General features: G+C 37.9%; 1 protein-coding gene across 1 annotated transcript; it reads right to left on the bottom strand.

The window, feature by feature from the left end:
* Window positions 1-1,505: 1,505 nt before the first annotated feature.
* On the bottom strand, window positions 1,506-14,101 carry LOC128659574 (fatty acid-binding protein, adipocyte-like). The gene is made up of 4 exons (XM_053713166.1): window positions 13,952-14,101; window positions 6,709-6,881; window positions 6,304-6,405; window positions 1,506-1,708 (listed from the first exon to the last, which is right to left on the bottom strand). Exons 1-4 carry the CDS (start codon window positions 14,031-14,033, stop codon window positions 1,658-1,660), a joined length of 408 nt encoding a protein of 135 aa, XP_053569141.1. The 5' UTR covers window positions 14,034-14,101; the 3' UTR covers window positions 1,506-1,657.
* Window positions 14,102-15,434: the final 1,333 nt, after the last annotated feature.

Below are 15,434 nucleotides of genomic sequence, written 5' to 3'. Positions count from 1 at the left end.
TAAAAAATGAAGCAAAATAAATAATAGAAGTAAATTGTAATGTTTAAATTTCTATTCTCCATCTTAATCATGAAAGTTTGAGTTTAGTGGACCTTTAATTTCTCTTTCCCCTAATCAGGAAATAGCAAATAGGTTTCATTGTTACCAATCTACATCATAGCTCCTGGTTTCAGACTGACCATCCAACCACATCAAGTAAAGCTGTGTTACCAGCCTTATTTGAGGCAGTTGTATTTATTAAAGGGCTAGTAAACACTATAAATGTTAGTTAAATTTTTTTTTATATATTCTTTACCATTCCCCAGTTTTACATTACCAACACAGTTATAGAAATATACTTTAACTCTGCAATTACCTTGCATCTAAGCTTCTGCAAACTGCATTCATCTCAGATCTTTTGACAGACTTGCATTTCAGGCAATCAGTGCCGACTCAATTCCATGGGCATAAGCACAATGTTATTTATATGAAACACATTGATACCCTCTAGCTGTGAAAACTCAAATGCGGCCTTCAAGGGCTTAGAAATTAGCATGAGCCTAGCTAGGTTTAGCTTTTAAACTAAGAATACCAAGAGAAGTAAATTTGATAAACGCAAGTTAGAAAGTGGTTTAAAAATTATATTCACTTTAATTTAAACGTTACTATCCCTTTAAAGATCCTTTCATCTGTTATAGATGACCATTTTCTGTGTCTAGCCTTGTTCCTTTGTGTTCCTGTAGGTTAGTGTGGGTAAGTTATATACAGACAAACACCACTTACCTATTTTGCCACATGATAGGTTTCACAACCCACTCTGCAAGTTTAACTGTTGTGACACCAGCGTGTCCAGCCCTAGGGGGCACTATAGTTTCACCAAAGGATTAGGAAATAGGATGTGTGAGTCTAATATAGAAAATACTGTAAGTGTGGAGTAGTTGGAGTATTATCTCAATATTTCCTATAATGTCTAAAACATAGGAGTAAACCTGAGGAAACAGCTAGTTGAGCTGAGAAACATGTTGCAATCTGTTACATTTGTTTTTATACTATTTTGGGTGAAGTCTAAAACCCTATGTTTAAAACCATTTTAAATATATGTTGTACCATATGGAAGCCTGAGCCCGTTTTACCTACCACACCACATGGAATTCCTGGATCCCAACATCCTATTGCAGGATCAGTGTAGCTGGGCCACTGTGATACCCCAGCCTGCGCCATTTAGCACATTTGGTGCTGCTCCCCTTGAGTATTATTTCAGTACAAGATCCGCTTTATTTATATCATCATCTCAGTGTTGCACTAGGCGGCGCCTCTTTGTGATTATATTCACAGATTCGACTCTGCAAGTAACCTTCCCTAAAAAGGATAATTTGTACCTTTATTCCAAAAACCAGGATTTGCTCACCTGAGACCATACTGTCAAAAGAAGGGCTTAAAGAGGTTGTTTTCCTTTAATAGCCACGTGAGTGATTTGTGTATACATACACACAAGTTTAACAATTCACTTTCAATGAAACAGACAATACTGGAGGCCAAAAACACTTTAATTTTATATCATGGCACATCCAACTGTTTACACCAATGCCATTTCACACATTCATATTGTACACAAGCCACTGGGATGAGTGCTCATTGAACTCAGCTTAGTTTAACTTCCAGACTAAGGCTGAAATTCTCATTTTTTCTCATAAACACGAACACATTTCACATCTTCAAAGATGCAGGTCTAGGGAGGAAAAAAAATATGAATAGTAAATAAAAATGGCATTTTGTATGAACATTTAAAAATGAACCGTGTCTCTGAAGACAGATTCAGCATAAAAGCTGCAGTGAGTTTCATATTTTATAGTTTAATCTAGGAACTCATTCACATGCTAGAGAATTTAGAACAGCAAACCAGTACACAGTTTACCAGCACTAAAAATGTGCTAGTATAATTTACACATTGAAATGCCATGAAAATCTAACATCTAGTAATTTTTGGAGATACTTTCATCATGAACAATCAGAGGTTTCCAGATATTCATGTCTTAAATCACTATGGGTCTCACTTTATTGAAGAGGGATATTAAACAGTGCTGCTTCAGTAAAAGGTTAAAGTCAAGTAAACCTGAAAACAGATTGAGAATTTGTAAGGAGGAGACAGACACAGACATCTAACAGTCTAGCCCTAGCCCCAGTGTTAACACTTAAAATCTTTAAGTTTTGCAATGGTTTCTCTCAAGTAAAACACTGCTTTGTGCTTTTTATTACAACAAGGAACAGACTGTTTAATATCCCTTTAAAGCAGTGTTCTCACTAGTGAATTGATCATTTATTTTAGCGACACAGAAACCAGCCTTGTATATTACATGGGTAGCTTTTAGACATGTGCGGTTCGTTTTGGATTTATTCGGAGATTCGGATCGATTCTAATTTCCGAATTAAAATACTTCCGAATGAATCCGAAATAGCTGCCGTATCTCCGAATTAGCTCGGTAAAATTTGGCATTTCCCCATAGGAAACAATGGGAGTTTCGGCTGAAAAAAAAAAAAAAAAAAACATCGCAGCCCCATTGTTTCCTATGGGGAAACACTAAGTCTGCACCTAACACCCTAACATGTACCCCGAGTCTCTAAACACCCCTAATCTGCCGCCCCCGCTATCGCCGACACCTGCATTATCTTATTAACCCCTAATCTGCCGCCCCGCTATCGCTGAGACCTGCATTATCTTATTAACCCCTAATCTGCCGACCGGATATCGCCGCCACCTACATTATAGCTATTAACCCCTAATCTGCTGTCCCTAACATGCCGACCCCTACATTATAGTTATTAACCCCTAATCTGCCCCCGCCCCCCCCCCACCATCACCGCAATCCAACTACAAGTATTAACCCCTAATCTGCCTACCTGATATCGCTGCAACCTAAAATTATAGCTATTAACCCCTAATCTGCTGTCCCTAACATCGCCGACCCCTACATTATAGTTATTAACCCCTAATCTGCCCCCCACACGTCGCCGCAATCTAACTACAAGTATTAACCCCTAATCTCCCGCCCCCTAACATCGCCGCCACCTACAATTAACCCCTAATCTCCCGCCCCCAACGTCGCCGCTACTATAATAAGGTTATTAACTCCTAAACCCAAGTCTAACCCTAACACCCCCTAACTTAAATATAATTTAAATAAAACTAAATAAATTTACTATAGTTAAATAAATGAATCCTATTTAAAACTAAATACTTACCTGTAAAATAAACCCTAAGATAGCTACAATATAACTAATTACATTGTAGCTATCTTAGGGTTTATTTTTATTTTACAGGCAAGTTTGTATTTATTTTAACTAGGTACAATAGCTATTAAATAGTTATTGACTATTTAATAGCTACCTAGCTAAAATACAAATTTACCTGTAAAATAAATCCTAACCTAAGTTACAATTACACCTAATACTACACTATCAATAAATTAAATAAATCCTATTTAAAACAAAATACTTACCTGTAAAATAAACCCTAATATAGCTGCAATATAACTAATAGTTACATTGTAGCTATTTTAGCATTTATATTTATTTTACAGGCAACTTTGTATTTATTTTAACTAGGTACAATAGCTATTAAATAGTTATTGACTATTTAATAGCTACCTAGTTAAAATAATTACAAAATTACCTGTAAAATAAATCCTAACCTAAGTTACAATAAAACCTAACACTACACTATCATGAAATAAATTAAATAAATTAACTACAAGTACCTACAATTAAATACAATGGGTTTTTTTGTACTTTAGTTTAGTTTATTTCAAACACTAAATTACAAAAAATAAAAAAATATTACAAGAATTTTAAACTAATTACACCTAATCTAAGCCCCCTGTTAAAATAACAAAGCCCCCCCCCAAAAAAAAAAATGCCCTACCCTATACTAAATTACAAAAAGTTAACAGCTCTATTACCTTACCAGCCCAAAAGAGCCTTTTGCGGGGGCATGCCCCAAAGAAAACAGCTCTTTTTTTTTTTTTTTTTTTACAGGCAAAAAACAATACCCCCCCCACATTACAACCCACCACCCACATACCCTTACTCTAACCCAAACCCCCCTTAAATAAACCTAACACTACCCCCCTGAAGATCTCCCTACCTTGAGTCGTGTTCACCCAGCCTGGCCGAAGTCTTCATCCGATGGGACAGAAGAGGACATCCAGACCGGCAGAAGTCTTCATCCAAGCGGGGCAAGACATCCATCCATCAGAAGTCTTGATCCAGGCGGCATCTTCTATGTTCATCCATCTGGAGCGGAGCAGCAGCATCCTGAATACATCCGACGCGGAGCATCCTCTTCTTTCTTGATCCGACGACTAAATGACTGCACCTTTAAGTGACGTCATCCAAGATGGCGTCCCTTGAATTCCGATTGGCTGATCCAATCAGATTTTCCTACCTTAATTCCGATTGGCTAATAGGATTCTATCAGCCAATCGGAATTCAAGGCACGCCATCTTGGATGACGTCACTTAAAGGTACAGTCATTTAGTCGTCGGATCAAGAAAGAAGAGGATGCTGCCGCTCCGGATGGATGAACAGAGAAGATGCCGCCTGGATCAAGACTTCTGATGGATGGAAGACCTCTTCTTGCCCCGCTTGGATGAAGACTTCGGCCCGGCTGGGTGAACACGACTCAAGGTAGGGAGATCTTCAGGGGGGTTTGGGTATGTGGGTGGTGGGATTGTGTTTTTTTTTTTTTACAGGCAGAAGAGCCGTTTTCTTTGGGGCATGCCCCGCAAAAGGCCATTTTAAGGGCTGGTAAGGTAATAGAGCTGTTAACTTTTGTAATTTAGTATAGGGCAGGGCATTTTTTTTATTTTGGGGGGCTTTGTTATTTTATTAGGGGGGCTTAGATTAGGTGTAATTATTTTAAAATTCTTGTAATGTTTTTTTATTTTTTGTAATTTAGTGTTTGTTTTTTGTAGTTTAGTTTATTTAATTGTAGATAATTGTAGGTACTTGTAGTTAATTTATTTAATGATAGTGTAGTGTTAGGTTAGGATTTATTTTACAGGTAATTTTGTAATTATTTTAACTAGGTAGCTATTAAATAGTAATTAACTATTTAATAACTATTGTACCTAGTTAAGATAAAAACAAAGTTGCCTGTAAAATAAATATAAATCCTAAAATAGCTACAATGTAACTATTAGTTATATTGTAGCTAGCTTAGGGTTTATTTTACAGGTAAGTATTTAGTTTTAAATAGGATTAATTTATTTAACTATAGTAAATTTATTTCGTTTTATTTAAATTATATTTAAGTTAGGGGGTGTTAGGTTTAGGGGTTAATAACCTTATAGTAGCGGCGACGTTGGGGGCGGGAGATTAGGGGTTAATAAAATGTATTAGTGTTTGCGAGGCGGGAGTGCGGCGGTTTAGGGGTTAATACATTTATTATAGTGGCAGCGATTAACGGTCGGCAGATTAGGGGTTAATACTTGTAGTTAGATTGCGGCGACATTGGGGGGGCAGATTAGGGGTTAATAACTATAATGTAGGGGTCGGCGATGTTAGGGACAGCAGATTAGGGGTTAATAGCTATAATTTTAGGTTGTGGCGATATCAGGTCGGCAGATTAGGGGTTAAATGTTATTATAGGGTTTGCGATGTGGAGGGCCTCAGTTTAGTGGTTCATAGGTAGTTTATGGGTGTTAGTGACTTAGTGTACTAAAACATACCGAATTTCGGGACCGAATTTATTCGAATCCGAAACTAATTCATTCAAATTTTGCCAAATTCGATTTGATCCGAACCGAAATTCGAAAAGTCTGAATCGATCCGAACCAAATTTTTTTAGCCATGAACATGTCTAGTAGCTTTGATGTAAAAAGTAAGACTTTCTACAGAAAAACAAATTTGACCAGATTTGATCTAATGGAAAACAAGTAGATCATTTACCAAATACAAGTAAACGAGGAGAGGCTATTTTTGCAACTTGCCAACATTTTGCTTTTAGAGACCATAAAAATGTTGAACTTCGTTCTATGATATACCAAAGTACTCCATTAAAAATATTAATTTAAAAAAAAATACACACTACCAAATAGGTATATTAAGTCTATCAAGAGTTTAAGTTTAGTTATTGATGCTATGAGTAATGTGGTACATTTCCTCAACCTACAGCACAGTGTGTTCCAAATATGGATGGAAAACACCAGACCAAAAAGCTTTAGGGGGTTGGCCTAAATTTCTTAGTACAGCCAAGATATTCTTAATTATCCTGAATCACATTTAACGTGTTATTGCCCTCCACAATGTACCGCCGGAGTTACTTACCGCTATAAGCTCAGAATCTTTCACTTCTCGTGTTATTTTAGTCTCTTTATCATCCCATTTCTGCGTCTGACATAATACACCATTTTCTAAAGTCACTATTGTCTAAATGAAGACAAAGAAAAAACACAAAACCAAAATTTTAATGGCAAGATAATGGACTTTATAAAAAGAGGTCTCACAAAACTGTAGACAATATGGATTATATCCAATCTAAAATCCAGTGTGATTTACAATATGTAGGCGGTATCGCCATTGGAGAAGGAACAGCTAGAAACATGCAGCTTTCACATTCAACACAGCTAAACTTATGCCAAACACAAGTTAAGTGAGGCACCAACTAGTTGAGAGGGGGAAAAAAAAAAAAAAAAAAAAAAAAAAAAAAAAAAACCACCCCACAAAACTAACCTTTGTTTTTCTGCCATCAGGTGTCTCTTCATCAAACTCTTCACCCAACTTGAAACTAAATTCTGATTTTTTGAAAGTGCTCTCTGTCCTCACCGTCCACACCCCATCATTACAAGATATGATCACATCAGGTTTCAGAGTTCCAGCAGCTTTCCGGGTTATCATGCTAACACCTGAAAAGGAAAGGAGGGAGAAACGAATTAAATCCACCAGTCAACATATACTTGTTTAACCCTTTAAGGACACAGCTTTCTGTTTGCTCAATTGTTTTATGACTGAAAAATTCCGTCATATGTCCTTAAGAGGTTAAAGTCAGCCATTATTTTCTAGGGATAGACTAAGAGCCTGATTCTCAAACTCATTGGCATAGAGAGAATGCTGCTTAGTTTACTGAGCATATTGTAAATGAAGTGTCTCTCCTTAAAGGGACACTCATGTTAAATTCAATTTTCATGATTCAGATACAGCATGTCATTGTAAACAACTTTCCAATTTACTTCCATTAAAAAAATTTGCACATTCTTTTATATTTACACTTTGAGCCACCAGATCCTACTGAGCATGTGCAAGAATTCACAGACTATACGTATATGCATTTGTGATTGGCTGATTGCTATCACATGGTACAAGGGGAGTGGAAATAGACAACTTTGAAATTTGTTATAAAAAAAAAAAAAAATATCTACTATTTATTTGAAATTCAGACTAAGTGCTATTGCATTGTCTTGTTATCTTGTATTTGTTGATTATGCAAATCTAATGTGTTGACTGGTCCTTTAAAGCATATTAGTGGACTCCCCTGAATGAGATGCTTAATTAGTCCTCAAGGTAAAAATGGTCTTTAAAAAAAAAAAAATTAAATAAAAACCCTGAGGGGCTTTGCAATACAGAACAAGCATCTTCTAGAATCTGCCAAACTAGAGAGCTTCAGAGAATCAGGACCCAAGCATCTGAAAATAGACATTAAATTGTGAAGGGAAGAAACTTTCAGATTTGTTAACATTTAATGTCCCTACATAAAAGACAAGGACAAACGAAAACTGTCCAAGCAGCCCAGGTCATACAAAACAAGGGTTTGTCAACATTTTAGCCCAGTCTTAAAATTTAGTAGATACAATATAGCTACTAATCAAAGCAGTAAATTATCTTAGAATATTGCCTTTAACCCCTAACAACCAGGGACGTACCATGTACATAAAGGGTTTTTTGGCCTGTAATAGTGCGGGTCTCACTGCCAGCAGCAAGACTGGCGCTATAACAGGGAGGAAGGTTGTAATAGGGTAGTCTTGCTGTTGGTGGCAAGACTGGCGCTATTACATTAAAAAAGACAGATGTACAGGGCATGTCATGGTTAAAGGGACAGTCAACACCAGAATTTTTTTTTTAAAAAAAAAAAAAAAAAAAAAAAAAAAAAAAAAGGATAATCCCTATTAATCATTCCCCAGTTTTGCATAACCAACATTTATAATTACACATTTTTTACTTTGTATCTTAGCTTCTGCTGACTGCCCCCTTATTTCAGTTCTTTTGACAGACTTATTTTAGCCAATCAGTGCTCACTCCTAGGTCACTTCACATGCATGAGCTCAGTTTTATCTATATGAAACAAATTAACTAATGCCCTCTAGTGGTCAAAAGGCATTCAGATTAGAGGCAGTAGCTTTCAACCAAGAAAACCAAGAGAACAAAGCGAAACTGGCGATAAAAGTAAATTGGGAAGTTCTTTAAAATTACATTAACTATTTAAAGCATGAAATTCTTTGGGACTTTACCGTCCCTTTAATTATATTAAAAAAAAAAAAAAAAATTGTATGCTAACATTAAAAACTAAAGCCAGGAAGATCACTGCACTAATACTTTTTGAGAAAGCTTGTTAGAAAAATTGTTTTATTATAGGTTTGCCTCACTTTAAAGGGCCATAACAGTTTGGGGAGGAAGCTACCTTTATTTTAGAATGGGCTCACTGCTAACCTAAGCCGGCGTCGTCCGTCCAATGAGTTGACATTTCCATCTCTTAGCCAATGCCGTGCTAGACATGCGGCACTGTGGTATGCTAGCGCAGCTATTTACTAATAGGTAAAAAAAAAAATTAAATTTATTAGCCGTGCCGTAGGCTAGCAGTGAGCCCAAGGACAAAATAAGGTGATTTTTACAGTTTTGTGGGGGTTATTATGTTTTTGTTTTTTTAAACTCATGAATGTCACTTGTGCTGGTAAATCATAGCATTTTTTGAAACACTAGGATTTTCCATCACTTAAAGGACCAGTAAATACACTAGATTTGCATAATCAACAAATGCATGATAAAAGACAATGCAATAACACATAGTAAGTGTAGTGCAAACTTCAAATGAGTAGTAGATTTTTCCCCAAATTCTTTTAAAGTTTTGTCTATCATCACTCCCTCTGTATCAGGTGACAGCCATCAGCCAATCACAAATGCATATATGTATAGTCTGATTTTTGCACATGCTCAGTAGGAGCTTTTGGCTGAAAAGTGTAAATATAAATAGACTGCACATTTTGTTAAAGTAAATTGCATGCTCTGAATCGTGAAAGTTTAATTTTCACTTGAGTGTTTTTACATTGTCATAAGAACTTTGAAGGTATTAAAGGACAGTCAACACTTCCGTTAACATTATTTGATATAGAAAAATAAAAACCGAAGATCCGCATGCACTATACCCCTGCCTTGCTTCTGTACTAATCACTGTTGCCAACTTCTAATACCGTGTAAATATGGCAGCCGAATTCCCCCCACCATTACGTAGCTGCCTTCTTCGAATGATCAGCAAATCAGAATCCAATCCTGGGTCAGAAATTGCAAGCGCGTGCAATATCTGACCGAGGATTGGAGAACAAGGCAAATGTGATGATAAAAGTAAAATTGGAAGGTTGTAAAAAACAAAAACAAGTCCTATCTGAATCATGAACGTTTAATTCTGACTAGAATGTCCCTTTAATTTAAAAACTGAAGGACCCAAAGGAAATGGCAAAGTTAAAAAAAAAAAAAAAAACACGGAGAATATATATATATAGTAAAATCTTAGTTTAGCGTTCTAAATTATTTTCTCAGCCATCTCATTTTCCTACAAAAATTGGCGTGGGGGTTCAGATGAGGGCTACCAACAATGCTGCAGTGTTTGTGCCTTCAGGAACAAAAAGGGAGCCATATTTTGGGGTGTAAAGTCCCTGTTTTTCCCATAGACTTTCCACAGCCGGCTCTGCTCACCTACATGGATACATTGTATCAAACCCTCAGCCTACAGGTTTTTATACATTTGTAACTGTTTACTGTACACAGACACTTAAAGCAGCCCTCTCGGTAACAACTGTGCAAACTGCTGAGGAAATGTTCACACAGCCTTATAGGGCAGGATAGCACCTGGTCACACAGTCTTAAAGGGTGAGACAAAAAAAAAAAAAAAAAAAAAGCCTTGAAAGGGTCAACTAGCACCACATGCACAAAGTCTTAAAGAGACAGATCGCAGTAATGGCCGCAAATCTGCAGGGGGTGGCATTGCACAAGCAGTTCACAAAACTGCTTGTGCAATGATAAATGGCAAAAGCGTATGCTGTTAGTATTTATTGATGTGCGTCGGACATGATACGCTACATTGTAAATCGGTCCCTCAGAGATGGCTCAAGGCAATCATAAAAAGAGTTAGAGAGATTAGTGATGTCGCGAATAGGTCGCCGGCGAATAGTTCCCGGTGAACATAGCATGTTCACTGCGGCAGGCGAACATATGCGATGTTCGATCCGCCCCCTATTCATCATCATTGAGTAATACTTTGACCCTGTACCTCATAGTCAGAAGACACATTCCAGCCAATCAGCAGCAGACACTCCCTCCCAGACCCTCCTACCTCATGGACAGCATCCATTTTAGATTCATTTGGAAGCTGCATTCTTAGTGAGAGGAGGGACAGTGTAGCTGTTGCTGATTTAATAGAGAAATTGATAGCTAGGCTAGTGTATTCAGTGTCCACTACAGTCCTGCAGGACTCATCTGATCTCTGCTGTAAGGACAGCACCCCAAAAAGCCCTTTTTAGGGCTAGAACATCAGTCTGCTTTTTTTTCCCCTGTGTAATCTAATTGCAGTTGCCTGCCTGCGTGTGTGTCAGGCTCACAACGTATACTGTGCCCATTTGCCCAGTGCCACCACTCATATCTGGTGTAACAGTAGTGTAGATTTAAATAAAAAAACAACAAACACTTTGACTGTATTAAATAATAGCAGTCAGGTTCCTTCACACGTGTGCATTTCAGGGCCTGCCTGCCAGGGCACAGTGTCACCCCAGTGAAACTGGGGTGACACTACCTGATCGATACATCATACCTGATGTTTTAAAGCACATTATTCCAAACAATTTAGGAATGTTAGGTGATTTATGCCCTTTATGGATTAAAAGCAGACTCTGCATCAACTATGTAATTTTCCATGGGAATTTTGCCATGGATCCCCCTCCCGCATGCCACAGTCCAGGTGTTAGTCCCCTTGAAACAACTTTTCCATCACTATTGTGGCCAGAAAGAGTCCCTGTGTGTTTTAAAGTTCGCCTGCCTATTGAAGTCTATGGCGGTTTGCAAACTTTTGGGGAAGTTCGAACCCAAATTTTTAGGTTTGCGACATCACTATTAGAGATTTTAGCGCATTCACACAAAGCCATGAGCTGTGGTGTGTGTGTGTTGTTGAGCTAACAGTTTGAATGGTTCCCCAATCAGCTCTCTAGTCATACCGCACCTTTGTTTTTTGAGATGATTGGAAAATATTTCAAACTGTTAGTTCAATAAAAATATTACTTTTCAAGTTGGTGGCCAGAGGGCAGGGTATTTGGATTTCACCGCTACCATAAAAAGTAAGTTATAGCAAATCTTCATAACAACTGAAGAGTTAAACTCCTAAAATATCTATAACATTCAAGATTTGTTTAGACAAAGGGGAAAGTTTACTATCACTTTAAGCGCTGTGTGCATTGTGTGGGGGTGTCTGTGCCTTTAAGACGGCAAGCGCAATGTGATCTGTGCTGTTAAGGCTGTGTGTGCTGTGTTTGCGCACCTGTACCATTAAAACTGTGTGGTGTGAGCTCCCCCTTTAAAAGTCTGCGTTTGTGTGTCACTTTAATACTGGGTGCCCCTTTAAGGCTGTGTGCATTTGGGTGTGCTTAAAAGCCTGTGTGCCTGCCCCTTCAAGACTGTGCATGGTGTGAGATGTTCCTTTAAGGCTGTGTGCATTGCATGCGGATGTATACAGTTATTGCTCCCTTTAAGACTGTGTGCATGTGGTGTGACTTTACCCACTAAAGGTTGTGTGTGCCTGCCCCTTTAAGACTGAGCAGGCATGAACTGCCCTTTAAGGCTGCACTAGGTGTGCATGGTGTGAGCTGTTCCTTTAACACTGTGGTTATGGTGCAAGTTGTCCTTTTAAAGGCTGTGCACGTGCCCCTGCCCCTTTAAGACAGAGCGTCCCTTTAAGGCGGTGTGCTTTGCGTTTGGATCTCACTTTAAAACTGTGCGTTTAAGCACTAAAGGTTGGGTGTGCCTGTACGCAGGTGTTTAGCTGCCCTTTAAGGTTGTGCTGCATGAAGATTACGGTGATCTGTCCCCTTTAGGCTGTATGCATGTGGTGCAAGTTGTCCAAGTGGTCCTTTTAAAGGCTGAGAGTGCTGTGTGTGTGCACGTGCCGCTTTCCCGTTAAGACAGAGCGTCCCTTCAAGGGTGCGTGCATCACATGGGGATGCATACTATCGCTCCCTTTAAAACTGTGCGTGTAAACTCATCCTTGAGTTGACCTTTAAGACTGAGCAGGTGCCGAGCTGCCCTTTAAGGTTGCGCTGCATGCACATTACAGTGATCTGTCCCTTTAAGGCTCTGTGTGCAGGGGTCGAGCTGCCCTTTAAGGTTGCGCTGTGTGAACATTACTGCAATCTGTCCCTTTAAGACTGTGCGTGTGGTGCTAGTTGACCCTTTCAAGGCTGTTTTTTTTGTCTGTCCCTTTAAGACTGTGACCAGGTGCTATCCTGCCCTTTAAGGCTGTGTGAACATTATTTCCTCAGCAGTTTGCACAGTTTTTACCAAGAGGTCTGCTTTAAGTGTCTGTGCACAGTAAACAGTTACAAATGTATAAAACCTGTAGGCTGAGGGTTTGATCCAATGTATCCATGTAGGTGAGCAGAGCTGGCTGTGGAAAGTCTATGGGGAAAACAGGGACTTTACACCCCAAAATATGGCTCCCTTTTTGTTCCTGGAGGCACAAACACTGCAGCATTGTTGGTAGCCCTCATCTGATCCCCCACGCCAATTTTTGTAGGAAAATGAGATATGGCTGAGAAAATAAATTTAGAATACACACACACTCAAAGTGGGGGGGATATAAAAAAAAAAAAAAAAAAAAAAAAAAAAAAAATTTAAAGTAGAGCAAGCAGGGTTTCACAGTCTATTGGTAGAGAGGAACAAGCCATCATTAGAAAATGAAGATTTGGTAAACAAAACATCAAATTGTATTAGCTATCTATCCCACGCTGTTAGGTGATGCTGAACAGGTGCAACATAGAGTGAGAAATAGTTTAGTAAAATACAATGAAATAACACACGGTCCACCTTATCCATGCTAAAGGCACCTTATAAAAGGGGTTGGAGTGTAACAAAGTCATTTACCCTTTAGTTAATTGCCCTCTTGGCTTTAGGTCTCTTGCTACCAAAATGTTATCTCCAGCTACTATGACTTAAAGGGACACTGAACCCAAATTTTCTCTTTTGTGATTCATATAGAGCAAGCAATTTTAAGCAGCTTTCTAGTTTACTCCTATTATCAAATTTTCTTCGTTCTCTTGCTTTATTTGAAAAAGACGACATCTAAGCTAAGGAGCCAGCCAATTTGTGGTTCAGAACCATGGACAGCACTTGTTTATTGGTGCTGTCCAATCAGCAAGGACAACCCAGGTTGTTCACCAAAAATGGGCCGGCATCTAAACTTAAATTCTTGCTTTTCAAATAAAGAAAATTTGACAATAGGAGTAAATTAGAAAGATGCTTAAAATTGCATGCTCTATCTGAATCATGAAAGAAAAAATTTGGGTACAGTGTCCCTTTAATGTGTGTAAAGAGGTTTTTTGCCATCATAGTTTAAACATAAGTTTACTATTGAACTGTTTTGTAAAAAAAAATTTAAAAAAAAATTGTTGCAAAAGACTATTTTAATGCGGAGGAGCTACATACTATTTACATATAAGCAACTTACCGATACCCTCCATATACTTATCAAAATTATCGTTGTCATTTTTGACTAATTTCCAGCATCCCAGGAACACCGACTCGCACATATTCACTATCTGAGGGGACCCAGTGCAGTTCTCTAGAAGTCAAGTAGAGAGTGAGGACAAGAGGGAGATGGGGTTTATAAAGCAGAGTAAGGGCAGTGCTGTCTGACATCACGCACATCCATTGAGCAACAAAAACCTCCCTCTCGTTAGAGCTGACTCAGGTGATCTTGAGAAAACTCTATTGAAGGTGTAACAAGATCTTGCTTGTTATAACTCCATTTCCTCAACTTGTAGTTTATTCCACACCCACCCTGTATGTTATGACAAAGGGGGGAGGGGGTTTTCATGTATCCCTTGTAAGCATCTTTCAAATTGCTGTACGTTTTTGCTAATATACTTTACCAGGTGCCATTGTTTATGAGCACAGTAAGAAATAATACATGGTTTCTAAGCTTAGCAGCTTGACTAAATTAAAGCACATATTTTAACCCTTTCACTCCTAAATTGTTTCATATAATGATGATGCCAATTTTATTTATTTTTTATTTCATTTTACATGAACTGCATTGAGCAGCTTAAACACTTTTTTCTTAAAGTTACCCTCCACTCAAATCACACCTTGGTTTGTTTTGGGGTTTTTTTTTCAGGAAAAATGTTTTGCAGGAACACTTAAAGGGATACGAAACCCAACAATTTTCCTTTGTGATTCAGAGCATACCATTTTACAAAAGTTTCCAATTTATTTCTATTATCAAATTTGCTTCCTTCCCATGATATTCAGGGTTAAGGAGATACCTAGGTAGGTATCTGAAGCACTACATGACAGGAAAATGCTGCCATCTAGTGCTCTTGCAAATGTATAACATTGTTGCAAAACTGCTGCCATATAGGGCTCCAGAAATGGGCTGAATACTAAGCATACGTCCCTGCTTTTCAAAAAAATACCAAGAGAACGAAGAAAAACTGGTAATAGAAGTAAAATAGAAAGTAATTTAAAATTGCATGATCTATCTGAATCATGAAATAAAAAAATGGGTTTTATATCCCTTTAAATATGGAGAAAAGCCACCATATGAAATGCAAAGCTAAATTTTTGCATCAGTTGTAATTATTTCATTCCTTAAAGGGACTCGTCTCTGAACCCAAATTTTTGCTTTCATGATTCAGATAGAGCATGAAATTTTAAGCAACTTTCTAATTTACTCCTATTATCAAATTGTCTTCATTCTCTTGGTACCTTTATTTGAAATGCAAGAATGTAAGTTTAGATGCCGGCCCATTTTTGGTGAACAACCTGGGTTGTCATTGCTGATTGGTGGATAAATTCATCCACCAATAAAAAAGTGCTGTCCAGAGGGATGAACCAAAAAAGCTTAGATGCCTTCTTTTTCAAATAAAGATAGCAAGATAACAAAGAAAAATTGATAACAGGAGTAAATTAGAAAGTTGCTTAAAATTGCA

The sequence above is a fragment of the Bombina bombina genome, chromosome 5, assembly GCF_027579735.1.
Source record: "Bombina bombina isolate aBomBom1 chromosome 5, aBomBom1.pri, whole genome shotgun sequence".
NCBI classification, from domain to species: Eukaryota; Metazoa; Chordata; class Amphibia; order Anura; family Bombinatoridae; genus Bombina; species Bombina bombina.
This window is presented reverse-complemented; position numbering and strand designations above follow the sequence as displayed.

What these genes read in the sequence shown, in the direction of transcription:
- LOC128659574 (XM_053713166.1), bottom strand. Translation starts at nt 14,033, where the DNA reads ATGTGCGAGTCGGTGTTCCTGGGATGCTGGAAATTAGTCAAAAATGAC. An exon ending in CTGATGGCAGAAAAACAAAG is followed by an intron (nt 6,406 to 6,708) that starts GTTAGTTTTGTG and finishes GTCTTCATTTAG; the next exon opens with ACAATAGTGACTTTAGAAAA. An exon ending in AAGATTCTGAGCTTATAGCG is followed by an intron (nt 1,709 to 6,303) that starts GTAAGTAACTCC and finishes TTTCCTCCCTAG; the next exon opens with ACCTGCATCTTTGAAGATGT.